This window comes from Hippichthys cyanospilos, chromosome 7 (genome assembly GCF_059441005.1).
Source record: "Hippichthys cyanospilos isolate Australia breed blue-spotted pipefish chromosome 7, RoL_Hcya_1.0, whole genome shotgun sequence".
Lineage (NCBI taxonomy): Eukaryota > Metazoa > Chordata > Actinopteri > Syngnathiformes > Syngnathidae > Hippichthys > Hippichthys cyanospilos.
This window is the reverse complement of record NC_142375.1, coordinates 24577315-24601968: the sequence shown is the minus strand read 5'-3', so window position 1 is coordinate 24601968 and position 24654 is coordinate 24577315. Positions and strand designations below refer to the sequence as shown.

The 24654-nt window shown below is 60.1% G+C and overlaps 2 protein-coding genes across 4 annotated transcripts; one reads left to right on the top strand and one right to left on the bottom strand.

Annotated features, from left to right (window-relative positions):
- Window positions 1–1286: 1286 nt before the first annotated feature.
- Window positions 1287–8083, top strand: LOC148421767 (forkhead box protein K1-like). Of its 3 annotated transcripts, XM_088420007.1 has the most exons (8): window positions 1287–1686; window positions 3149–3364; window positions 5233–5419; window positions 5507–5710; window positions 5793–5986; window positions 6099–6244; window positions 6538–6687; window positions 7594–8083. In XM_088420007.1, the coding sequence occupies exons 1-8, from the start codon at window positions 1313–1315 to the stop codon at window positions 7731–7733; spliced, it is 1611 nt and encodes a 536-aa protein (XP_088276133.1). In that variant the 5' UTR covers window positions 1287–1312; the 3' UTR covers window positions 7734–8083. The 3 variants fall into 3 exon arrangements, with proteins under 3 accessions (XP_088276133.1, XP_088276134.1, XP_088276132.1); XM_088420008.1 differs by lacking the exon at window positions 6538–6687; XM_088420006.1 differs by having other exon boundaries at window positions 6538–8083.
- A 1783-nt stretch (window positions 8084–9866) lies between these two features.
- On the bottom strand, window positions 9867–24507 carry radil (Ras association and DIL domains). The gene is given in 22 exon segments (XM_088420005.1): window positions 9867–10328; window positions 11340–11479; window positions 11576–11628; window positions 12404–12500; window positions 13304–13515; window positions 14358–14508; window positions 15016–15188; window positions 15590–15713; window positions 16181–16342; window positions 16703–16815; window positions 17009–17160; window positions 17270–17307; window positions 17804–17934; window positions 18094–18415; window positions 18504–18764; window positions 19096–19248; window positions 19360–19475; window positions 20268–20354; window positions 20778–21181; window positions 21183–21247; window positions 21862–21973; window positions 23934–24507. Coding segments are annotated over 22 exon segments (3234 nt in total). The 5' UTR covers window positions 24002–24507; the 3' UTR covers window positions 9867–10228.
- Window positions 24508–24654: the final 147 nt, after the last annotated feature.

Sequence of the window (24654 nt, the reverse complement as noted above, 5' to 3'; positions counted from 1 at the left end):
TCCAGCTCGTTTTTAAGCCCCCCGGTTTGCATTCGCTTGTTGTCGGCTCATTGTCAGTGTCAACGTCTGGGTCTCAAGTAGCTGCGTGTTTTTTGTTTTTTTTTTTGAGCACCTCAACGCCAAGCTTCCCTGCTCTTCGGGTCCACCTTCCTTCATTCCTTCCCCAAGGCGCCCCGGAAACATGACAGATGCAGTTGAACACAACAGACATTACTACTGTGCAGCGCTCCCTCCTGCCAAGGGACTTGGACGGAAGTTTATTTATTTTTATTTTTTTAACGGCACCGCCTTCGTGTTGCGACATGATTACTTGCAGGGCTTTAAAGATTTAAAGAAACATCGGCGCCAAAATGCACTAAATGCCAAGGTTGGTTTTTAGTGGCGTTTGGTTCTCGCGGGTAATTTCTTTGAAAGCAACGCCGTGTACGTCACAGTAACGAACGTGCTAGTTTACGAGGAGTACCTGAGTGCAGCGCAAGTTCGTTCTTCGCGGAGCTCTGTTGAGAAAGCTTTATAGAGAAGAAGAAAAAAGCTCAAGATGACCAAAACATTGATGAGATAAATAATGCACAAATATGTGACCAAGCACAGACTTGCTACAATCTAATAGTGTTCCCAAAAATAACCGCCGTGACTGAAATCCGCTGTAGAGATCATTTTGCTCCCTTTTTCGGGTTTCTTTTGCGAAATAAATACAAAAGTACACATTATTTTGGTCCGGTCTGATTGAGAACAAGGAAAAATATAACGGAAAATAGCAGGTATAAACGCAAGAGATATTGTCTGAATTATGAACCCATGTAGTAGAGACTGATTTGTTTCTTTTAAATAGATGAAACCGTTTGTTTTTTTGTTGTATTTCGGAATCCATCCTACTGTCGGTATACAGTTGGACAAGGGATTCCCGAAGGGAACGTCGCTCCAAATGCTCGAACTTTGAATGTCTCGTAATATAGCGAACCCGACACGAGTCGATTCGGCTAGGATTGAAGCGCGCGCGCGCGCGCGAGCGAGCGAGCGAGCACCGTTGCGTCCGTTGCCCCTTCTCGCCGGCCGCTTTATTTGGCTCCCGATAAGACCAAGGGACAGCCGTGACGAAGGCGGGCGGCGTCGTCGTCGGTCCGGTTCCTCCCGGCCGGCGCTCCATCCCGCTTGTTCCCCGCTGCCCGGGCGGACCGCGTCACGCGTCCTTCCGTCGGCGGCGAGCGAAGCAGCCAGCCGCCCCGACGCCGACGCCGACGCCGACGCCGACGCCGACGCCGGCCCCGGCACGGGCCCCGGCTCTCACGTTGCGAGCGCTGTGCCGAACGACATGGCGGACTACCGGGACGACGCCGGAGCTCGGGCCCCGCTCGCCGCGCGCTTCCGGCCGCTGCCGTCGCTCGCCTTCCCGACGGAAGTCGCGGCCGCTCGCCTGGAGTCGCCTCTCCCGCGGGCCCTGGCCCGACTGGAAGGCCGGGACTTTGACTTCGTCATGCGGCTAAGGACGCTCACCATCGGCCGCGACTCGTCCCGCGGCTCCGTGGACATCGACGTGGGCCGCTCGAGCTTCGTCTCGCGGCGGCACCTGCAGCTGGCCTACGACGAGGCCGGCGGCTTCTCGCTGCGGTGCCTGGGCAAGAACGGCGTGTTCGTGGACGGGGTGTTCCAGCGGAGAGGGGCGCCGCCGCTGCCGCTTCCCCGACGGTGAGCTCGTCGCGCCGCGGCCGCGGCCGCCCCGACTCGCGCGGTCGCCGAGTCGATTATACTTTCCCTTTCGGATTTTTCCGTTCGTTTTTGCGCGGGGCGGCCGTCGCACGAAATCGTTCTTTTCTTTTGAAAGCGGGCGGTACGCTTCCTTCTCGGCGCCCGAACGCACTTTTGCTTCCTTCTCGGCGCCCGAACGCACTTTTGCTTCCTTCTCGGCGCCCGAACGCACTTTTGCTTCCTTCTCGGCGCCCGATCGCACTTTTGCTTCCTTCTCGGCGCCCGATCGCACTTTTGCTTCCTTCTCGGCGCCCGAACGCACTTTTGCTTCCTTCTCGGCGCCCGATCGCACTTTTGCTTCCTTCTCGGCGCCCGAACGCACTTTTGCTTCCTTCTCGGCGCCCGAACGCACTTTTGCTTCCTTCTCGGCGCCCGAACGCACTTTTGCTTCCTTCTCGGCGCCCGATCGCACTTTTGCTTCCTTCCCGGCGCCCGATCGCACTTTTGCTTCCTTCTCGGCTCCCGAACGCACTTTTGCTTAGCTAGCGACCCGGCTTAGCTCATTCTTCCCCAAAGGACTCTTCGATGACGCGTCCGGGCGAACTTTTGTTGATTCGCGGCTTTGCGCGAGCCGACGCGGTGCCGTCAATGTCAACGCGTTGACAGCCTGCGACCTTGCGGGCGGGGAGGAGCGTTTGCTCTCTAGTTGAAGGGCTCGTCTGCGAGACGCTTTGTCGCGCGACGCTGACCGTTGGCTTCAAATTTTCCCAAAAGTTATTTGGATATGAAACCAAAGCGAATGCAAACACTTCGAGGGTGACTGTCGTGTTGTTGTCGTCTTCGACCCCCCCCGCCCCTTTCCGGTACCGGAAGTCGAGGAGGGGGTGGGGCTGGGCGGTGCTCGCCTCCGATTGGCTGTTTGCGAGGGTTTAGGCACCCGGTCCCGGAAGTTGGGAAAGGAACGACGAGAAGCACGCGGAATAAACACAAGGCCGAAGCTGCGGGCGGGGCTTGTTTTCTTCTGGATTTGTTATTGATTCGCACTTCGCACGTCAATTATTAACGACTTTATTGAGGAATACATCAAACGCATTGTAATCGATCTTAAAGAGGGGCCGTTAATGCAACAACTCATGTGAAATACTGTCAGAAAAAGCAAACGTGGTCAATGATGAACTACGTTAACGAGCAATGAATAAAGCGCAGGTCTAAGAATTAAGAGGCTCAATCGATGCAACGACCGATGTGATATACTGTAAGAGAAAACACACATTTGCTCAATGAAAACGAGGCAACAGATTACAAGCAATATTCGGAATGAATTCTTAACTAAATTGGTTGACTATTCAATAACTGTCCATTTTGGTGTTATCCAGCTAAATCCAGCTTGCAAATATAGTGCGGTACTATAGAGCGCCTTTTTTGTCTGACTACACAAAAAGTCCCTTTCCCCCTCCCGCAGGTGCACGTTCCGCTTTCCCAGCACGGTCATCAAGATCCAGTTTGCGTCTCTGATCCCCCCCGAAGAGCAGCGAGAGGAGGGGGCGCCCTCGCCGCCCCTGCGCCCGCTTTTGCCTCACATCTTGCCGCTGGACATCAGCATTCCCACGCCGCAGCAGCATGAGGAGCGCGCGAGGGCCTTCGCTTCACCCCTGCCGTCGCCCACCGGCACCCTCAGGTAAGGAAACGCGCGCAATCCCGCTCGAGCTGCCGCCTGCCTGCCGTCCCGTCAAGGATGCGCAAAACAAAAGAAAAGAAAATGGCCCGCCTTTACCGCAAGTACACATGATTCAATATATGCTGTTTAGTTTTCAAAATTCATTCAAGTCAAGAAAGTATATTCATTGTTACTTTTTGACATGGAAAAAGTGACTAAAAGCTTCAAGCATACTCTTACATTTTTATGGTTAAAGTGTGGAATCGGGTGGAGTTTTGGCAGCCGTGTGGAGACAGTTGGGAGAGGTGCGGGCGGGCGGGCGGGCGGGCGGGCGCCAATCTTATTCAAAGTGCGGCCCTGACACGTGAGCGCTCGTGGGACTTTACGTCATGCGCGCCAACGTATGCACAGTATGTTTGCGCGCATGCGTGGGACGCTGAGCTCATTCATATCGGGCGTACGCGCGCGCCTTATATGGCCGCCGGCCGCCCGATTGGTGCAACACGCCGTGGTTTTGCTTTCTTTCATGCGCTGCGTTCCTCCGCTCCTTTTTCACCGCGCGCGCGCGCAATGGCAGTCCTGGGGGGATGTCAGAGTGTCCTGTCTATCGCGCATGATATTCTCATTCCAGTATTCCCGATCGGGACTTTAATGTTGAGCCGCTAAAAGCGATCTCGCCGGCATCCCGGCGCCCTTCCCCGTCAAGTCAGTCGCCTGATTTGGAGGATCCTCGCCCGGATCGTTCTCATTTTAGCGGATTTTCGGGCCGCAAATCTATGGCGGCCCGCCGTCTTCGTAAGGATTGCTTTTGGCGGGACGCATTCGTCCCTCGATCGCTTTTCTACTTTGCTAAAAATCGGTTTGAAAAACAAATGTACTTTTTTGTTGGCCTTTTTCAGTTTTTTTCCCCTCCGTCCCAACGAACGGTTATTACAATATTTCTTTTGAGAGTAGGGTATGTGCGTAGCTCAGACCGTTGCGACTTTTTCTCAACGATCGCGCGCGGCTTTTAAAAAAGGTTGAAGCTATCCCCGAATAACGGAGCACATAGTAACATTGTCTTCTATTCGCTAAAGATTTTGCATCCGCGAAATACCGGCCTTCGCCGCTCGGCGGTTTCCCCGGCTCGGTCGCGCGAGCCTCGCGAGCCGTCGGTTCTGAGCCGAGCCCCGAGCGACCCGCGCGTTAGTCGCGTTCCGCCGACCTAAAATGGATCCGAACGGCGTCTCCGGATGACCGTCGATACAATTTTGCCTCCGAGCGATCGGCCTTTTGGATTTGAAGAACCGGCTGAAAATCTCGGGACAAGGATGTCGCGCGGTTGCTCCGCGTGGCGCCGGGATGATCGTTAGCGCCTGTTAATCATTGGCCAGTCGGACGAGCGATAACAGCTGCCGCTGTTTGCCAAGTCAACAACGCCGCGCTGATTTGGCACCGGCGACGTTAGCTTTTGTCCGCTTTTGTAGCTTGTCGCCCGTCTTTCCAAAATGGAACTTTGGACGTCCGTCGGCCGATGATAGGCTCTACGCCACGATCCGGAATTCAAATTCATCGCGTTGCAGGAATAAAACATTTTCTTATGCCATATTTTTTTTTTTTGTTTTTTTACCATGGACGCATAGTGTCAAATGAACTTGCCTCCCCTGGACGCAGCTTTTTTCTGGTGTGGGTGCGGCGAAACAACTACAGCCTGCAGCGGAGGTCTTTCTCTCGTTGCGACTCGTACTCTTTGGCTGCCTTAGCCCATCGCGTTCTCACCTTCGGGGTTATATAAATATATAAATCCATTTATATATATATATATATATATATATATATATATATATATATATATATATAAAGGCCTTCCCGAAAACGCCGCTGGCGAAACGTGTTCCTTTTTCCCTCAGCGTTCCCAACTCGTGCCCCGCCAGCCCCCGCGGCGCCGGCTCGTCCGGCTACCGCCACGGCCGCAACGTGACCGGCGACCTGCAGCTGGCGGCCGAGTACGCCGCCGAAGCCCTTTGGGAGCGGAGGCGCGGCGCGGCGGACGGCGGGGAAGCGCCGGGGGAGTGGCTCGGCGACCGCCGCCCCGAGGTGACGGGGGGGGCGCTTTGCGTCACGGGACGGCCCGATCCCGCTCCAAAGCGCGCGACGGCGACGGGCCTTTCGTCCGCTTTCTAGCCGGCGGCGGATCCGGGCCGGGCGGCGGCCGACGTCTTCGCGGGTCGGGCCTTCGGGGACGAGGCCAAACCGCCGTACTCGTACGCTCAGCTGATCGTCCAGGCCATCTCGTCGGCGCCCGACAGGCAGCTGACGCTCAGCGCCATCTACGCTCACATCGCCGAGCGCTACCCCTACTACCGCGCGGCCGACAAAGGCTGGCAGGTGCGGACCCCGTCCCGCTTCCGGCCGCTGACGGGCGCCTTCGTTCCCCTGCTTGATTTTCCATTTGCATTCCTTGGCTCAGAACTCCATCCGTCACAACCTGTCGCTGAACCGCTACTTCGTGAAAGTGGCGCGCTCGCAGGACGAGCCGGGCAAGGGCAGCTTCTGGCGCGTGGACCCGGCCTCCGAGGGCAAGCTGGTGGAGCAGGCCTTCCGCAAGCGCAGGCAGAGGGGCGCGGCCTGCTTCCGCGCGCCCTTCGGGCCCCTCTCGTCCCGGTGGGCGCCGTCTCCTCGGGGGGGGGGGGGGGGGGGGGGGGGGGCTTCCGTTGGGAAGGGAAGGTCGCCCTGACCCGCCGCCTTGGTCTTTTGTCTTTGTTGGCCCGCCCAGGAGCGCCCCGCCGTCGCCCGGCCGCCGGGACCCGCTTTGGCCTCCGCCCGGCCGACGCCCGAGCGGGGAGGGGTCCCCCGCGCCCCCGGAGCGCCACGAGCAGCTGGCCGCCGTGCCCGAGTACCGCTACTCGCAGAGCGCCCCAGGTCCCTCGCCGATCGCGTTTGGCTTTGGTTTGCCGCGCTCGCGAGGGATGACCTTTTCTTTCGAAAAGATCGCCCCCGTATTTTTTCGTCCCATGAAAATTGTGACATTTTGCGGCAAACGCGATCTTCTCCACCTGCGCTTTTCACAACTCGAGTGCCGATTTCGTTGCTGAAAAAGGCCACTTCGACTTTGAAAATCCGCCGCGTGGAAATGGCCGTCGGCGCTTCTGCCTCAAATTTCATCTTGGCATTTTCTTTTTATTTGAAAACGCGATGACAAGGTTTGCCGGCAGGTTCTCCGGTGGGCGCCCGGCCGGCGACGCCCATCCCGGCGCCGCTCCCGATCCCGGGCGGCGCTCGGCAGCTCGGCCTTCTCCGGAATTCGCCGGGCGCTTCGGTCACCACGCTGCGCGTGCTCGCCAACGGCGCCTCGGAGCTCAGAGGTGGGCGGGTCCCCAAATTGCCCTTTTCCCCGCTTGTTTTCGCGCTGCGTCTTTTGACCGCTGGGGTCCCGGCGTCCTCGGTCCGGGTCCTTTCCGCTCGCAAACTTGGCCTTTCCTGTCCCGCCGAGACAAAATACCGCGGGCGCGTGAGACCGTATCTTCCTGAGAGCCGGCCTTGGGCTTTGCGTCCGCGGGGGCGGGCGTCCTCGGCTCGGCTCCCGCTTTTCCGCTCCTCGGTCCCGCCGTCCCGACCCGAGGACGCGTCGGTGGCGTTTGGGCGGGATGAAATGCGGGGAAGAGCCGTGGAGAAAGCCGGCCTCTTCCTTTGTGCCCGCCGCGTAGCCGGCCGGTAAACGTTTGCCCCGTTTGCTGCGTGAGGGTTAGGGTTGTTTTTTTGGTGGTGGTGTTTTTTGCCTGGGGGGGAAAACCTCCGGCCAAAGCCGAGGTTTGCCCAAGCCTTCGCTTTCACGCTCGCGTGTGACCGGCGTCAACTGAGATTTCCTCTTTTTCCCTTTCTCATCGGAGGGAACTTGAGGCCCAAGACCTAAGGACGTCCTGGCCTTCGCCGTAACGGTGGCCTGAAACTGGCTCGGCCCGGAGCAAACGGGCGCGACGGCGGACGCGCCCGCTTTCGGGAAGATATGGCTGGTTCTAACCACAAAAAAAAAAAACAAAAAAACAATTGCGGCGCACATGTTTTTGTCCTTTTGGTACGCGCCGCGAGAAAAGTCGGGGGAAAACAGGGCGACTTTGCCCTTGAAAAGACGTCCTGTCGTTTTTGCGGCGCTCAGAAGCGCAGCCCGAGCGAGAGCCGGCGATCCGCGCTTCCCGCTCGGCCCCGCCCGCTTTCCCCCCGGGCAGGAAAGTCGCGCGGGCTCGGCCGCTAAATTGCCGTGCGGCCGGCAGGTCTCGGCGGCCCTCTCGGAACGCCGGCGGCCCGGGCCCCCGGCTCGCCGCCTCAAGCCAAGCGCTCCAGGACGGACCTCGGCGCCCAGCGGCCCGTCATCGTCGTCGCCTCGCAAAGCCGCGAGGCCGCCGGCGAGTGAGGAGGCGCCCCGAGGGAATTGGATGGAAGAAGATTTGTTTTATTTTTCCCCATTGAGCAAACACTACTTGCGGACTTTGCGGGCAGATGGGGGGAAAAAAAAAATAGAGCCGACCTGGCCCGGGTCATCGACGCCAATGTTCGTGGCCGTTCTTCAAAAACAAACACATGAATAAGAGACCCTGGAAAAAGGCCTTCCTACACGTCCGCGACCGTCTTCGAAGCTTTTTAGAATGCAACGTGTGAGCCGCCTTTTGTCGTGCTAACCGCAAGCTAAACAAAAAAAAACAGACACGCGTTATTCATACATCTAGAGTGATTGTGTGCTTTTAATAAAGACCGGTGACTTTTCGGGGTGGCTTTCTCTCTTGCTTTCCCTCCCAACAGGAAGTATAAAGCTCGCATGTCCAAATATGGTCAAAGCAGCACAAGCGACGACGTTTGAAACGTTTGGATTTCGAATCCAGCTGCATATTTGATGACCTATCCCTTCTTTACCTTCCCCGTAAAACTCAAATTCTACATTGCTACTATTTGTTGCGTTGTAACCAGCGACGTGCGCTGAGGTTCATGGTTGCTGAGGCGCTGACTCCTTTAGTGTCAGATTTACAAATAGCTTTTTCAACTGGCTCCCGGTTGTTTCATAACTCATCAGCATTCTTCACAGAACGCACGGAACATATTTCAGAAACCCGCATTTGCTCGACACCGCAGCTGTGGAACCCCGGTCCTCGGGGGCCGCTATCCTGCAGGTTTTCCGCTTTTGTCTCCTCATGAGCTAAGCGGTCGTGGAAGAAAATGTTCACAATAAGCCATTCTATAATCCATACAACGTCGACGAGAGTACAGAGCGGCGCCGATTTCAATTTTGAACTTCAGTCAAATATTTCTCAAACTTTTGTTCTGACACTTCAATGGATTTGATACAGATTGCTTAGCGAAAATCACGAAAAGAAAAACAAAGACTATTTTAGGCCGGAACGTAGCCGGGACCCCGCGGGTTCTCCGGGGTTAAATATTCTTTCGTACTACCCTTAGTCTAATGACGAAACGAAAAGCGCTCGCGTCTTACCTTTATTTGTAGACGAAGTCCGTGGCGTTAGTCCGGACATTGTCGCAAGTCGAGAAGAGGCGGCGGGGCAAGCGAGCGGCCGCCAGGCTCTTTCCGAGGGCCGCCGCATAGCCCTTCTTTCTCGGCGCTTGGAACATCTTCCGTCCCGTAGTTTGAAGCCAACCTTTCGGCTCCGTCCGGCGTCGGTCTACCTGTCCGCTTTTTGACCGAAAGTCCGCTTTCGAGAAACGTCCGAGCTTGGATTCGGAATCCTCTTCCGTTTTGGCAACGGCGCTTCCGCGTAGAAGAAGAGCGCGACGAGTACCCGTTGGCTCACGTGCGCCCCCTTCTTTGCGGCGGGGAACTATCTGCCTCACCCCGTGCCTTTTCACTGCGCACCCGTCGCCAAAACCAAATATGTCCCAAACAAGCATTACGCTTTAATGGTTGGAGACGTTAGCCGGACTGGTCCCCAAAACATGAGGTTGGCGACATATACGGCGAGCGGCACGCGCCACTTGCGCGCATCGACCCGGTTTGCGTTTGGGAGGCGAAGCTTCCTCGTCGCTGCCTCACCTAAAGTTTCATCCCCGTCGTTGAACGGGAAATTTTAGCCGTACGGAATGTTTGAAATGAGTCAGCGGACAAATCTTGGTATCAATTTTCTGTTTGAATTCTTCATATCTTGTCTTTGCGATGCCACCCCTGACCGCGCGTCCCTGGTTGTAACGCTGAGCGTCAGCTCGACGGTTGGACCCCAGCGGACCGGCCGGTATCGACTCGGGATAACGGACAAAGTAGCGGAAAGTTGCCGAGGGAAGGGAAGGGGGGGTCGCAGCCAGCTGGAGGGCACGGTAGAAACCGAAAGTAACAACACGAAATGCACACTTTCAAAGCAGCGACAGAAACTCGCCAACGGGAAGCAAAAGCGTACGAGGGATAGCGAGTAACGGGAAGACGCGTGCGGGGAATGAGCGCCTCACTCCGGCGGCCTCCCACTACGGCTGCTGGCTCCGCCCCCCACATCCCCGACATCTCAATTTGATGCTTTTTTTCCCCCCAAATACTTGAAGAAATCCAGAATGTCTGCAAACATTTTTATTATATATGCCTGAGTGGAAAAAGATGCAGAAAAGTGAAGAAACATTCGAACAGTTTTTCCCCCCGATGTAAAAAAAAAAAAAAAAAAAGGGCTATTGTTGTTTTGCGACTACAATCACGAGTGAAAGCTGCATACAGAAATCTCTTCAAAAACAACCGAGGAGAAAAAAAGCTGCTCTGCGACGCCTTATCTTGTCCGAAAAGGTCGATGCTTCGTTCCGTTATGGGCGCGTATCCCGACACGCGCGCCCAATTTCGCCTTTAGTTTTTTCATCCGGAACGACAAGGTCGGCGGCGGTCGACGAGCGGCGGGAAGGGGGCGGAGTTCGCCGGCCTCGGGCGGCTCAGCAGGACGAGGCGCCGATCTTCTCCGACGCTTCCGGGTCCGACTTGGCCACCAGGAAGCGGAGGCGACCTCCTCCCAGCCGGATCAGATCCACCGCGCTGGAGGCGAAAGCTTGCTTCGGTTTGCTCCTCCGCAAAGTACGCGGCGACGGGCGAGGGAGCTTGCGCGTCCTCCGGACGGCGGGCCGCCCGGGAGCCGGACGAATGCTTTTGTGCGGCCCGCCAAACGCTGACCCGGCTTCAAATTTCTGGCTAACTAAACTCGCAAGTCCTCTTCCATTTTAAATATTTCTTGGGGGGGGGCATTTTTGTTCCCGGTCTTTCTTTTGAACGGTTTTTACCGGCCCGTGATTTCCAAGCTAGGTGGGAGTGTGACCGACGCGCTTCAAATCGATCTGATTTCACGGCGTTCGCGGCCCTCGGACTACATAAGTAGGATGCGGCCCGCGATAAAAATGAGTTTGACCCCTTGCTCTGGAGCGTAGGTGTCAAAGTCCAGTCCTCGGGGGGCGCTATCCTGCATGTTTTCCCCCCCTAACGCCTGATATCAGGTGCGTTGGAGAGGGAAGGTTCCAAAACACGCGGGATAGCGGCCCTCCGGGGCTGGAGTCGGACAAAGTCCGGTCCGGGAGCAGGGGTTAGGGTTAGGGTTAGGGTTAGGGTTATCCCGCACGTTCCGGCGCGCCAGATTCAAACGATGAGCTCCGGCTTGAAAATGATCCTGATCGTTTTGAGTCGCAAACGCGTGGGACGGCCGACCGGCGGACCGGCGGCCCTCGGCGGCCCTCGGCGGACCGGGCTTTGACACCTACGCGCGCTCTCGCCTCCCGGGCCGTTCCCGTCCGCCCGGCCCTTTTCTAGAGCCGCCAATCCTCACGAGGCTCGCCGGCGCCCATCCGGGCTGGCTTGGGACGGCCGGGGGGACGACGCGCGGAGACCGTCGCGGGACATATTAGTATGTCCGATTCGCCGAGAGCGCCGTCCGGAGGAGTGAAAAGGCCCGGGCGACGTCGCCGTAGCAAAAGTGCTTCGTCGGCCTTCGTTTATCCGCCGCTACGAAAAAAACCCGCCGTTTGCCGTTACCCGCGCCGGACGGCGGCGTCACGGTACCTCTGGTAGTCCGCCCCGATCAGGCTGGTCCCGTTGACGGCCAGGATCCGATCGCCGATCCTCAGCCGGCCGTCGGACGCCGCCGGCCCGTCCGGGATCAGCGTGCGGATGTAGATGCCCGGGGCGTTGAGCGGCGTGTGCTTGGGGCGGGGGAGTGCAGCGTTAACTCGCCCGCCCCCCCAAAAGAACCGGGAAATATGGCATCTTAATGTAATGGGGGGGGAAGGGGGGCTCACCAAGCCGTCGATGAGTCCCATGCCGAGTCCGTAAGGTCCTTTGTCCAGTTCCACTACAAACACCACACACATGTCATGGGGGGGGCCGGGGGAGGACGAGCGCACGGGGAAAGGGAACTCGCGGCCGCTCGCCACACGGCCTGCGCGCAAACGCACGCACACGCACACGCACACACGGGCGGTGGTGTAGCGGTCCCGTGAGAAGCCCCCATACTCCACATTTCCCCCCTTTTTTCAAGTGGTCAAGAAAAAAAAGGCACTTTTGGAAGACAATTCGAAGCGAAAATCTCGATCATTTCTCCAAACCGTTCCGTCGGGAGCACGTTGCGCCGACGGCGTAACTGCTCACGCAAGCGCAAATGTCAAAAGGGGCAAAGGCTTTTAGGGCTGGTTCTTTGACATATTTTGGAATCCTTCTCTTGGCCTCGGACGCAACGGTATTCCAGATACGGCCGCCGTTAACGAGGCGCTCGGAAGCTGCGATATTTTCGGCGAGACCAAGCGTACGGCCATGACACGGCGTCGCTCCCCAAACGCGAGACGCACCCGCGCAGTGTATCGTTCGGCGCTCAAATTCCGCTATTTGCCGCGTACGGGACCAAAGCCTCTCGTCCGGCCGGGAGACCGCCGACCCGCGGCGCTAGCGCCGGCGCCGCGTTTGGAGGCGGCGAGCGGGCATTTCCAAAACGTCGAGGCGCAACAAGGACTCGGTTCGCGGACGGGCGGACACCGGCATCCGTCCGTAGTCGTTTTGCCGCCGCGGACCGACCCGTCGCTAATAAAGTAAGACTCCGCGGAGAGGATCGCGGGCGTCTCCCGCCGCCCTACCTTCGGCGGCGTCGGCTCCGTCCGCCTTGTCGGCGTATCCGTTCGTCTGCGGGGCGCGCCGGTTTTCTTCTCCGCCGTCGCCCGGGCGGGGCTCCCCCTAGGGGAAAGGCGCAGGCGAGGTCAGGGCGCGCCGCTTGCGCCTCGGCCGAGGCCGTCCGGCGCCACCGCTCCGGTCCCTTGGCGGACCGGGCTCCGGGATTTCCCAGATTGAAAAATAGCGCCGGATCCACTCCTTTAGCCGAACTTGATTCCGCTCCCTTGGCCGAACTTTTGAAAAAGACGCTAGCGTGAGTAGCTCCCGGACGCCTTTTTTCGGCGCAGAGGGCGGGCCCCCGGGCCGTAGTTTGGAAGGCCGCCGAAGCCGGAGCCACATCCGGAGGAGCGAGAAAATAGCGGCGAGCGGCCTGGATTTTGCTCGTCGGGGGCCAACGGGTGCGCGGCGCCGACGTGTTCTAAGATGGAGGATTAGGGCGTGGCCGGCCCGGCGCTCAGACGGCCTGAGCGCTAAGGAGATTAGTCGTGATTCCAGCGCGCCGAACTCAGCTTTTGTCTTTCCTTTGAAAGATTAGCGGATCACGCTGCTCCGAGGCCCGTGCGTGTGTGTGTGTGTGTGTGTGTGTGTGTGTGGGGGGGGGGTGGGCAGTCTGTACGGCAGGTGTGTGTTTGTCTGAACGCGCGTCTGCGCACACGGGTGCACAAATACACCGACGCCTGCGCGTATCGGGTGTGTGAACAAGTATGAATCTGCGTGCCGAAGTGCATAAAAACAAATGTGTGCGCGCGCGTGTGGAAAACGAGTCCGCGCCCTCGATTTTGTTCGTCTGAGGTTTGACCGTCGGGGATTCGCGGGGAGCGTTGCGGAGGCCCGTAAGCCCGGAGCGGATCGGCGGGCCAACTCACCAGAACGTGGGCCGCGCGGTCGTCGTTGCCGTTAGCGTGCGCGGCGTTTGCGTCGGCCTGCGTCTTGGCGCGCAGGCCCCACAGGAAGTGGCGCACGTAGAGCAGCTGGCGGTAGACGCTGTCGTCCACGCGCCGGGCGTCCAGGTCCACGCCGAAGCCGCCGCCGGGCAGCACGATGGGAGGGTGCTTCTCAAAGCTCTCCAGCAGGTCCGCTGCGCGCACGGCGTTGGCGTTAGGTCGCGGAGCGAGCGGCGACCCGACTCCAGCGCGCGCGCGCGGGGCGGGGGGGGGGACTATAATCTTCGCTCCGGACTATGACCCCGACCCGGGGACCTAGGCCGCCGAGCGTTACTTAGACGGCCGAACTCAAGACCGCAAGCGTCCCTCTTTCCGGGCCGCCTCGGGACCGGAACCTCCTTTTTGATACCGGGGCCAGCCTTTCGGACTGGAAGCTTCTCCCGAGGCTCGGGAGCCTTCCCTCTGGAGCGCCCGAGAGACCGCTCTCTGCTCTAGAAAGTTCTCCTGAGACTTTCGCCTTTTTTGACGCCGGAGCCCACCTCGCCAACCCGTAGGTTTGCTCCAGGCTCCGGAGCCTTCGCTCTAGAGCAGGGGTGCCAAAGTCCGGTCCTCGAAGAATGTTTTCTACGGAACTCTCATCCGGCACACAAATATTCAGCCGATGAGCGAGCGTTGCAGAAGATGGATACCGATCGCGGTCTGGCCAACCGGGCGTACGGCTCAGCGCCCCCGCTCTTAAGCGCAACCGTCTTTTTGAAACGAGAGCCCGGCCTCCGGACTAGAAGGTCCTCCTACAACTCCAAAGCCTTCCCTCTCGACCGCAACTTTCCTTTTTTTGCGGGGGGCCGGCTTCCGGACCGGGAGCTTCTCCCGAGACTGCGGAGGCTTCCCTCTAAAAGCCAATGCTCCCGTTGGACACCGGGGGTTAGGGTCAGGGTCCTGACCCTAAACCCTGACCGGAGCCCGGGCTCCGCTCGAGCAGGTTCCCTTCCTTCTAGGGCACCAGGTCGGGGCGGGGTCGGCGGGGGGCGTTTACCCGCGCGGTAGACGTGGGCCTCGTCCTCGCCGGAGGGCTGCCACGCCGCCACGGGCCCGATTTCGGCGGCGAGCCGGTACTGGGCCAGGAGTCGGTGCAGCTGCGCGGGCTTGAGGGACGGGTGCTCGCCGGACAACGCTCTCCAGCTGGTCTGCTCCGCCCGCCGACAAACAGAGCGGCGGCTTCAAATGACTTTGCCCCTAACTTTTTTTTTTTTTTTGCACATCTGGGTTAGGGTTAGGGTTCGAAATGAGGAGCGACCGTTCCCTTGTTTTCTAGATTTGCGTTTGAATTCGTTCAAAGTACCGATACGTCGAGCGAATATTACAGCTTCAAATTGTATCTGTAAAAATAATTTGGGTTGTTTTGCAAATTTATTGTAACAAAAATCTATAGGACGTTTTGGAAACATATTTTTAGTTGATATTTTTACTTTTTTCATATGAAACATCATAAGTAAATATACAATATGTTGAGCAATAATCATTTGTTTGGATAGATTGCGTCGTAAATATTTTCATCCGACATTTTTTCCAAATGGAACGTCGTGAATAATTGATTAAAATACTGATCAAATCTGATCATTTGTTTTTAACGTTCTAACCCTACGAAACGTCATAAAAATATACAATGTGCCGGAAGACGTCTTTTTTTCTACCTGCGTGAGCTGCTGCGGCGGCGCCGCCAGGACGGCCACGGCGCTGTCGAGCTTGCCGAAGAACTTGTCGGCCAGGTGTCCCAGGGACGCCTTGCGGGCCCACTCCCGCAGCATGCGCAGGCACGCCTGCATCTGCACCGCCTTGGAGCGCCGGAACCAGCCGCGGGACGCGCCTGCGACGCCATAGGATTAGGACGGACGAGCCGGCGGCGGACCCCGGGCGGCGGCGGACCCCGGGCGGCGGGAAGCGAGCAAAGAGCCGCGCCGGCTGACGCAAACGTATTTAGCGGGCCGAAGGGCGACCGGCCGCCGGCGCCGCTGACGTTTCGCCCGACGCCGGCGGGCCTAGGGACGGCTTTAAAAGGGTCCCGGCTTTAAAAGGGTCGCGGCTCCACCTAGCGGACGCATAACGCCAGCCCGGCCGCCGCCTCCGTTCTAAAAAGCGCCTGAAGAAAACCGGCCCTTGGTGCCAGGTGCGCCGCGCCGTACGGAAATATATAATAAGGTCACAGTGCTGACTGCCGAGGCCGGAGCCCCGGCCCGGCCCCGCCTCGCCCCGCCCCGCCCCCCTCACCTTTGTCCATCAGCTGGTTGAAGAGCGACACGTTAGAGAAGAAGAAGAGGTAGGCAAACATCTGCGCCCGGATCTCCGGGTGGACCTGGTAAGCCTGCAGCAGATCCTGAGCGCTCTGGAACACCTGCGGACCCATCCCATCAAAGTGCTGCGGGCGGGCGGGCGGGCGGGCGGGCGGGCGGGCGAGCGGGCGGGCGGGCGGGCGCCCTCGCTCGCCTGCGTCGTCAGCCACGCGGCCTTGCCGGGCGCTCGGTCCCGCCCGTCCGTCCGTTCCACCCGCCTCCCTATCCGTCCGTCTGTCTCCGCAGTGCGGGATGTCTACACGTCGGGCGCTTGATGATTTTCCCCGTCAGTACTCTATCGCGCACGGTTTGTCTTTTTGAAATTCGGAAACACGGATTCGAAACGCTTCTCCGGCAAAAACCCATTTGTCACGTATTTCAGGCAATCCTACTATTGTTTCCGCAATATTGTCTCTTCAATGGGTTGCCTTTGTGCGTTTGGTCTCACCTTCTGCTACGAGCGGGTCGTCGTTTCTTTGCTCTCTCGGTAACTGGGAAAAATACAAACAAACAAACAAAGGCCGTTTACCTGGAGGACCCTGCGGACCGGCTCCGGGATCCCCGGGATCCCGGGGATCCCGGGGATCCCGGGGATCCCCGGGATCCCCGGGCCCCCTTTCCGGCACGGATCCGAGCCGTCCGCCGAGAACGGGTCGCAGTCCAGGAGCCCCGGCAGGACCACGTACAGAGCCTGCGCCGGACAAAAGAAAAACAAAAAGAGAGGAAGGGCTCAGTGGCGTTCCCCTCCTCCCTTCTCCCGCAGAAGCACCCGCTTCTCGCTCTCGATTCGACGAGAGGCGGAAAACCGACTCGGTCGAATTTCGAACATTGGGCTGGTTTTTCCGCTCGGCGTGACGAGCGCGGGCCCGATTGGCGGAGCGGGAATCCCGAGAGCTTCGCGTGGATGTCGGCGGGGGAAGGACCGGGGCTATTTAACGGGGCGGGGCCGCGTCGGCGGGAAGCGGGAAAACAAGGTTAGGTCGCCCGCGCGCCAGTGATGGACAAAGTCCGCGGAAGACGGGACGGAGGCGGGCGTCCCGTAGTTGCGTACCTTGGTGATGTAGTAGACGCACTGCTGGAAGGTGTACATGATGACCTCCTCCAAGACGCCCATGGCCTCCTCGTTGGCCGAGATGGTCGCCGACAGCAGCGACTCCTTGGAGCCTGCCGGCCAACGCCATTTTTCAACTTTTGTCAGCCATTTTTGTCAACTTTTTTCGAAACCGAGCGCTGAGGCGATCCATCGCTCTGGGCGTAAACGGACCCAAGGTATGGAAAGCACTTCCTTACTTTGTACGCTAAAAGTACTAAGGTACCAATATCTTTGACATCAAAGAGCATCGGGCGAGCTCAGCACCTTGCAGCGTCTCCATGTCGCGCGTGTACGACGGCGCCCTCTGCTGAATGAAGTAAAGGATCTCGATGGAGTTGGACATCCAGAAGAAGATGGTCTGCAAGTCCGGGACCAGGTCCGAAATGTTGAGCAGCGATAACGACGCCGGGTCCTGGCTGCGACAAAGCCCTCGCAAAGTATGCAAAGCGCGCCGAGGGCTCACGTGTCCGCGCCGGCGCCAGCAACTATGCACTTTTTCAACGCCGGATGAAAAATGATACTCACTGCTGAGCTTGCTTCTGCGCCAACTCCTTTGTCTTCTCCTGCAAAACACACGCGCGCACACACACACACACACACACACGCGAGCGTTTGTATGGCCGCGCGCTTGGGGACATTCCACGGCCAAGCGCGTTTCCCGGCCCCCGAACCTAACCGTGAGCATCGGAAGCGACTGCCGAAGCTCAACCCCGACCCGGTTCCGACCTATACTCTAAAAGCGAGGCCGGACCCTCAAAAAGAGGTCTGAACTTGAGGGGTCCGCCGAAACGGTCCCCGCAAGTGCAAGAGGTCCCCACGAAGACAGGAAAAGCCAGGATCCCAGTCCCACTATATATCAGAAACCAAGAGCGGACATTCACACACACACACACACGCATTGGCGCTCGTGGGGACTCGCCCCCATCAGAAACGAGTGCTCAGCTCAACCCTAACCCGGTCGCGAAAGCCGGTCGGCAAAAAAAACAAAAAGTCCTCGCGGCTCCGAGAACCGAGCGGGAGAAGACGGGCGGAAAGGGAAGCGCGGCGGCCGTCGCTGACCCAGGCCGCCGTCCGGATGCGGCGGACGATCTTCAGCAGAAGCCTCCCGAAGCTCCCCGGCGGGAAGGCGCAGGCCGAGTGTTGGATGCATAAGCACAGGAGGTAGGCCGGCGTCAGCTTGTGGTCGTCGCCTGAGCAAAAACAAGACGCGCCCGTGGTCTTTCCGGCTTGCCTTGGCCAAACGGCGAGCGACGAAAAGGCGCCGGGCCTTCTTCCTTCGCCGGGGAGGAGCGGCTAGCCCCGACGGTTTTTCAAACGGGGACGGGCGGGGGCTCCGGCGGCCGACTCACCCCCGGGTTCGATGAGGGACACGATCCTGTCGAGCAGCGGGTCTTCGTGGGCCGGCTCAAACTCCAGGCGGAGCTTCCTCTTGTGCGCGCCTCTGCCGGCGTCCGGGCCAAGCGCCGGAGCCCTGACGGGCGGCGGCCCGTCCCCGGGCGGCGGCCCGGCCCCGGGCGGCGGCCCGCCTCCGGGCGGCGGACCGTCTCCGAGCGGCGATCCGCACAGCCCGCACGCGGCGCCCTCCTCGGGCCCGTCCCCGCGGCGGAGCTGGCCCAGGCCGCGTAGGCGGGCCAGGGTCTGGGCCGGGAGGGGCTTGGCGCCGGCGGGGTCCTGGCGGGAGGGCGGCCGGACGTCACGCTCATTCTAATAATAATGTAATAAGTGACTCATTTATAATAATAATGTGATAAGTAATTGCCTTGTAGAGGAAGATGTAGTGGGCGCCGAAGGACAGCAGGTCGCCGTGGCGCAGCGGGGTGGAGCGGCGGCAGCGGGAGAAGTTGACCAGCACGGCGGCGTCCGGGACGGGCTCCACCGCCACGCGGGACGGCCCGGCGCGCCGCAGGCGGCAGTGGAGCGGCAGCACGTCGGGGGAGAACAGGCAGATGTTGGGCCGGGCCGACGGCGTCTCCTGGCCCACCGTGTGCTGCTCGCGGTTCAGCAGGTACACCAGGCAGTCCTGGGAAAGGAGGGCGAAGCGAGTCGGCCCGGCGGACACGGCCCCCGCCGCGGACGAAGACTCCAAACCGCCTCGGACGCTTCCCGAACCCCTCGGCGTCTTTGAAAAGGAGACGGCCTCGGGCGGAACCTAAATTCGCGGCTGGGCGCGAACCGGCCGCCCTTCGATTCGCTCGGGACCAAAGAAGCAGCTCTCGCTTTCCGAAAGGTCGCCGCCCCCGCGCTGGCGTTCTCATCGCCGTCCGCGGTGACGGGGACGCGCGACGGAGTTTCGACAGGAGAGTCTTTGAAGATGAAGAAAAGAAAAGTCATCTGTACTTGTTAAGAGTTACCTGTTTATTGTAGCCCTGAAGCAAGAGGAGGTGGGGCGACTGGTAGAGGGAGTGGCGCACGCCCCCCTGCCCGCCGCCGGACGGCGTCTCCCGGCCCCGGTGGGGCCCCGGAAGGGTGGAGTAGTAGCGCTTGGGCTCCTCGCCCGCCGCCAACTAGGCGCGCGCGGGGGTGAGATGTCAGGACGGCGGGCGGGTTAGGGTTAGGGTTAGGGTTAGGGTTAGGGCGCGCTCGTCCCGCCCGGCCGTCCCGCCCGGTCGACCCACCTGGTTGAGGCTGGTCTCGCTCAGGCTGCGGCAAAGGGAGGAGTTGGCGGAGCGAGGCAAGGTCAAAGCCCCCTTGGCCCGGTTCCTCTGCAGCTTGCGCGCCTGAGCGTTGATGTCTGATCAAAGGGGCGGACGGCAGACCATCGCAAAGGCTGCGCCTGTGACTTTGGCTCGGCACGCGCGCAAAAAAGGAGACTTTGGAGGCTGATGCCTAAGCTGACGTTCGCATCCGCGCCCCCTTCTTTTTGGATGGTTTTTGTCATCCGGCGACAAAAACCACAAAACAAAAGGTGGAGCGTTTACCGGAAAATCGACTGCCGGGGCAAAGGAAAAAAAGTCCTTTGCGGTTAGCGTGGGTCTTAGCGGTGGCATTTTGGAGGCGGACGCCTTCCGGAGGAAAAGGCTAACATTGGCGCGGACGGTCGGCCGGAACGACCAAAAGCGGTGCCGCGTCGTCGCCTTTCAGAAACGGAACAAAACGTTCGTTTGTCGTTGCCGTTGGCGTCGCCAGTTCACAGAGCACGTCCACATATTAGAGCGCGGCTCGAGCAAAGGATCCATGAAACGTGGGAAAATTAACAAATGTTACTTTTACATTATACGCAAAAAAAAAAGACTTGAGCGCCGGAGGCAAGAAGAAAGGCTAACGTCGGCGTCAACATTCGTCTTTTTCTTTGATTGTTTTTGTCGCGGAAGAACAAAACAAAAGCCGTTAGGCATACGGCGCTTCAGCTTGCGCTGTCCTGACCTTTTTCCCCCTTTGCATCTCACTCACGCGTCGCGCAATGAGGTGATGGATGAGGAGGCGACATTGAAAAGACGCGCACGTCTGATGTGGGGGTTGGGGGGGGGCAGGTTGGTCTCCATGGCGATGACGGACAGTCGGCCTACCTGAGGCCGGTCCCCACCTTTAGAGCCCGCCTGACTTGAGCGCAGAGGGGAGCTCCTGTGCATGCGACCCATTAGAGCCACCAGGAACTGGGGGGCTTTGGGCCCTACGGCAGGGGGGCAGAGGCTGAGAAAACACACACACACACACCCCTCCTCCCAAAACACGCACACACTACCCTGATGTTTGTAGCGTGCAAATAATGTGGCTTTGAGCTTGAATCTCAGGGCTTTGGGTTGGTTTTTTGGGGGGGGGGCATGGCTTCTTGAGACGGTTTGGCCAGTCTACTCGTGACACCTGGGGGGGGGGGCCGGAACGGATTTTGTTACCTTGAGTATTTTGAACCCTAAGAAAGGTTGAATATTGAGTGTATTTGACCGTTCCGGCCCACTCGAGTTTCCTCTTTGCTAAAAGGGAAGACTCGCTGCCATTTTTGGCGCCCGTTCTTTGCGCCTCTCCGCCCAGTTCTCATGAGGCTGGCGTGCGTGCGTGCGTGCGCGTGCGTGCGCGAGCGCGAGCGCGAGCTGACCGGCGGTGACGGTGTCCTCGTCCCCGGCGTTGAGGCGCTCCACGTCGGCCCTCCTGCGCAGCTCGAAGCGCCTGGCGCGTCCCTCCCGAGGCTTCCACAGCTCCTGCAGCACGAGGGGCTTCTCGTTGTCGGCCAGCGCCCGCAGGCACTCGGTCCGCCACGCCGCGCCCTCCAGGCGCCCGATGGCGTCGCACAGGACGTAGGAGCGGGCGGCCTCCTTGTTGAGCGAGTAGCGCTCCAGCGCCTCCTTGACCAGCTCCCGGGCGCTGGAGCGCGGCGTGGCCAGGACGCTCTTGTAGTTGGCGCCGGCGCAGATCTCGTCGCCGAAGATCTTGAGGACGCCCGGCGCCGAGCTTTGGCTGGACAGCTCGGACGGGTCGTCCTCGGGCCGCTCCGGGGGCCGGCCGCGCCCCGCTCGTCCCCGCCTCGGCCGGGACGCGGTCGCGGTAGCTCAGCGTGCGGTACAGGACCTGCCGGGCGAGGGGCGACGGGGGGAGGAGGGGGGGGGGGGGGGGGGGGTCAGCCGGGAGCGCCCCCCTCGGGCTCTCGGCGGATCCGCTCCTCGTCTCGGGTAAGTCCCTTCTCAAGGGAACGAAGTACTCGTTGAGTTTTGCGGGGCGACGAAGCGCCGAGGTCGTCGTTACGCCCGGCGCTAATGCGCTTCGGGCGTCCGAGCGCGAAACCATTCCGTTACAAGAGCCCTAAGGTCACCGATCGCCCCGGTCGTCAAGTCCGCGGGCCGGTCGCCGCGGCTCACAAAGTAATGATTTCTTCGGGTCACGGAGCGGAAAATGCCCGGGCGAAGTACCGGGGTCATCCGCCACCCCGGGCGATCGAGTTCTACGCCGGCGGACGACCGACGTCGGCCTTAGGCCACCGAGTTCACTTGGGCTCGCGGGGCGCCCGTCGAATCGGGCCGGTAAGTCCCGACGCGACGGACGACCCGCGCCGACGGAACGGATGACCTAAGGTCGCCGGCGAGGTCCTAGGGCGGCGACTTACCCGAGCTGGCCGAGCAGCACCGCGGAAAACGCGGGCGCTCCACCCGGCGACGAACGGCAAGCTCGCTCTCGTGTGAGGGTACCTGCGTAAAGGTCCTGCTCTGGCGTTTCAGTCGGCTCTTGGAGGGCAGGGACATGCTGGCCCCGGACGAAGAACCGTAAAACATTTCGGCGCCGCGGCTGGCTTCTCTCCACCTGCCGGCGACACGCGCGCTGTTGGTCGCGCGCGGGACTGGCTGCGCGCGCGGGCGTCCGCTCTTCAACTTGCGGGGCCCTTTTCGGTCACGCCCGTGAGTTTGGATTCTTTTTCCATTTGGGAAACGCCGCAAAAACGACCCGCCGCTTTTGCCGAGGTTGAAAAGGTCGGGGACGCCGAGCGTACGGTGGACGCGGCGAGGCGGGGGCTCCGAAGACGGTTCGGCCGCGTCGTGACGCTTGAGGTCAGGGTTAGGGGCTATTCTCTCGATGGGACGCCTTCGCCCCCGCGCGCGTGCAGTCGTGGGCCCGCGTTCTTCTATTACATGCCGGAGCGGGGACCAAAGTTTTACTGCCTCGCGGCGACCGTTTTGGCGGACCCCGCTAGTCCGGAGCGCTTTTCGAAGGCGGGGACCGGCTTTCCCGGTCGGGCTCGAGGTTGGGCCAAGACGATCGATCGGTTGTGACGCCGAAGGTCAGGGACGAGGGAACGCGTGGTACCGAGAACCCCCGCGTGCATTTGCGTACACGTGTATGTTGCGAGGCATAAAAACAGAAGATAAAAACGGCAAAGAATGATCAGAGTACGGGATTGGCGAGCGGCGACGTACGACGGCCGCCGGCGACTTGCCGCGCATTTGCCAAGGTGCGATTGGGCGCGCCGCTCGCGGCCATCTGTCGCCGGCTCATTTGTTGTTTTGCCGCGTCATCGGAGGGGCCCCGCAAATTTGAGCGTAAACAACACGCGGGGGATTTGGCCGCGGGGGGCTTGGCCGTCCCCGGGTTTCGGTTAACTGCGGCCAAGTAGCCAGATTAGCCCGGATTAGCGGCCATTTCAAATAGTCACTTTATCCCGCCTGCAGAGTCAGCGCCAGCACACACACACACACACCCAGACGCGTTTCGGGGACTCCCCGCCGCGCGTTTTGATTGATTTTCATGCCGACGAAAGATTCGGCGCTGCGAAAAAGTCCACTCTTTCGCCGAAATGTCAACATTTGATTTTGTCCTTGTATCTCTTCCATCACGTCCGCGTTTTGGGACGTATTCAAACCGGTCGTCGTATATCAGCGAATGAATTTTGGAGCGAATTCAATCCGAAACGGAAGGAGTTGATCGAACGCCCGTCTCTCGGCGTCGGCGCCATCGAACGTTGTGATGGGCGGCCTCGGTGCGAATTCGAGTGGCGTCGTGTGAGCGTTCGTTCGGTGTTTTGAGCTCGTCCATTCGGCATCCGCGCAAAAAAGGCTTTGTGCAAAGCGTTCCAGTTCCTGCGGCATTTTGACAGTGGATGGATGTGGTGCGATGTCATTTAAGCGTTCGTGCGGCAATGCGATTGCTCGACTCTCGGCATTCACTCAAGAAAGGGTTTCGCTCCGTCGTCACGCTCACTGTGGATCGATTTGACGTGACTGACGCGACTTCACTCGGAAGAGGCTACGGCAATGCGAATGCTTGACCCTCAGCATTCACCCTACCGAGGCTTTGCCGCAAAACATTCCGCTTCTTACACAGCGGATCGATCTGACGTGACCGAGTTGTTTTGTCTTCTTCTTTTTGAACCCTAACCCACCCTCGGCGCGGATGCCGTCAAAGGTTATGAAGCATCCGAGCTCGCGTCCGCGCGACGGCCGTTTCGACCAAGTCGTCGTGTGAATGCCGTAGTCCGAGAAGAGGGCGTGGCCCGCTCCGCCCGCCCGCCGCCGCCGCCGCCGCCGCCGCACCGTCTCTCGTTTCGAGCGTTCGCGCCGGCGTCCGTCAAGCCGAGGGCGGGCGCGGGCCCCGACGCTCCCCTTGGAACGTTTCGCTAGACGTCGCGCGAACGCACCATCGCCCCGCGCTTCGGCGAGCGGCCTCGGACCTCTGCGTGGCGGCTGGCTCTGTTGAGCCGACGGTCGCTAGGGGCAACGGACGCGCCCTCCCTCGGACGAAGCGGACGGAGCGGAGGGAGGCCACTCACCTTACGAGCGGATCAACTTGACGGGCCGAGTCGCTCCGCGATGCCGGAGGCTGCTCCCGGGCTCTCATTCCGCTCCCCGGCCCTCAAAACGACGCGAGGCGGCGCGGCGCGGCTCGGCTCGGCTCGGCGCGCGCATCCCCGCCGACCGTCTGTCCGCCCGGCCGCCAATGCCCGCTGGATCCCGACGAGCGCGTTCCACCGTCGGCGGCGGGCCGGGAGCCGAGCGCCGGCGGAAATAGCCGAGCGCGCCCCGGCCGGAAAGCCGGAGTGCGCGGGGACGCGGCGACCTCTGGCGGACGGTATCGGCACGGCGCAGAGACCTCACGCTTAACCGAAGCAAAGCAAATCTTCATGCGTTACGTCCATTTCGAGAGATACTCGAAAGGAGGCGATACCGCGACCGCTCGGTATCGGCTGGACGAGAATAGAACGGGACCCTTCGCTCATTAGACGCCACAGGGCGTATTTTTTATTTATATTTTCCAGCGCACAACAGTCATGTCGCGCTTATCGTTATGACGACACCGACGGCAGCAGACGACGGCGGCCGCCGAGACGAGAGCGTCGCGATGCCGCCGCCGCCGAAGCCGCCGAGGGGGAGGGGGGCGGAGGGGGGCGGAGGGGGGCGGAGGGGGCGGGGCTCCGCCGACGTGCCGGCGCTCGCACGCTGCCCTCGAGCGGCCGAAGGCGGGATCGGCAAAAACTTCGGTCTCGTTCGGAG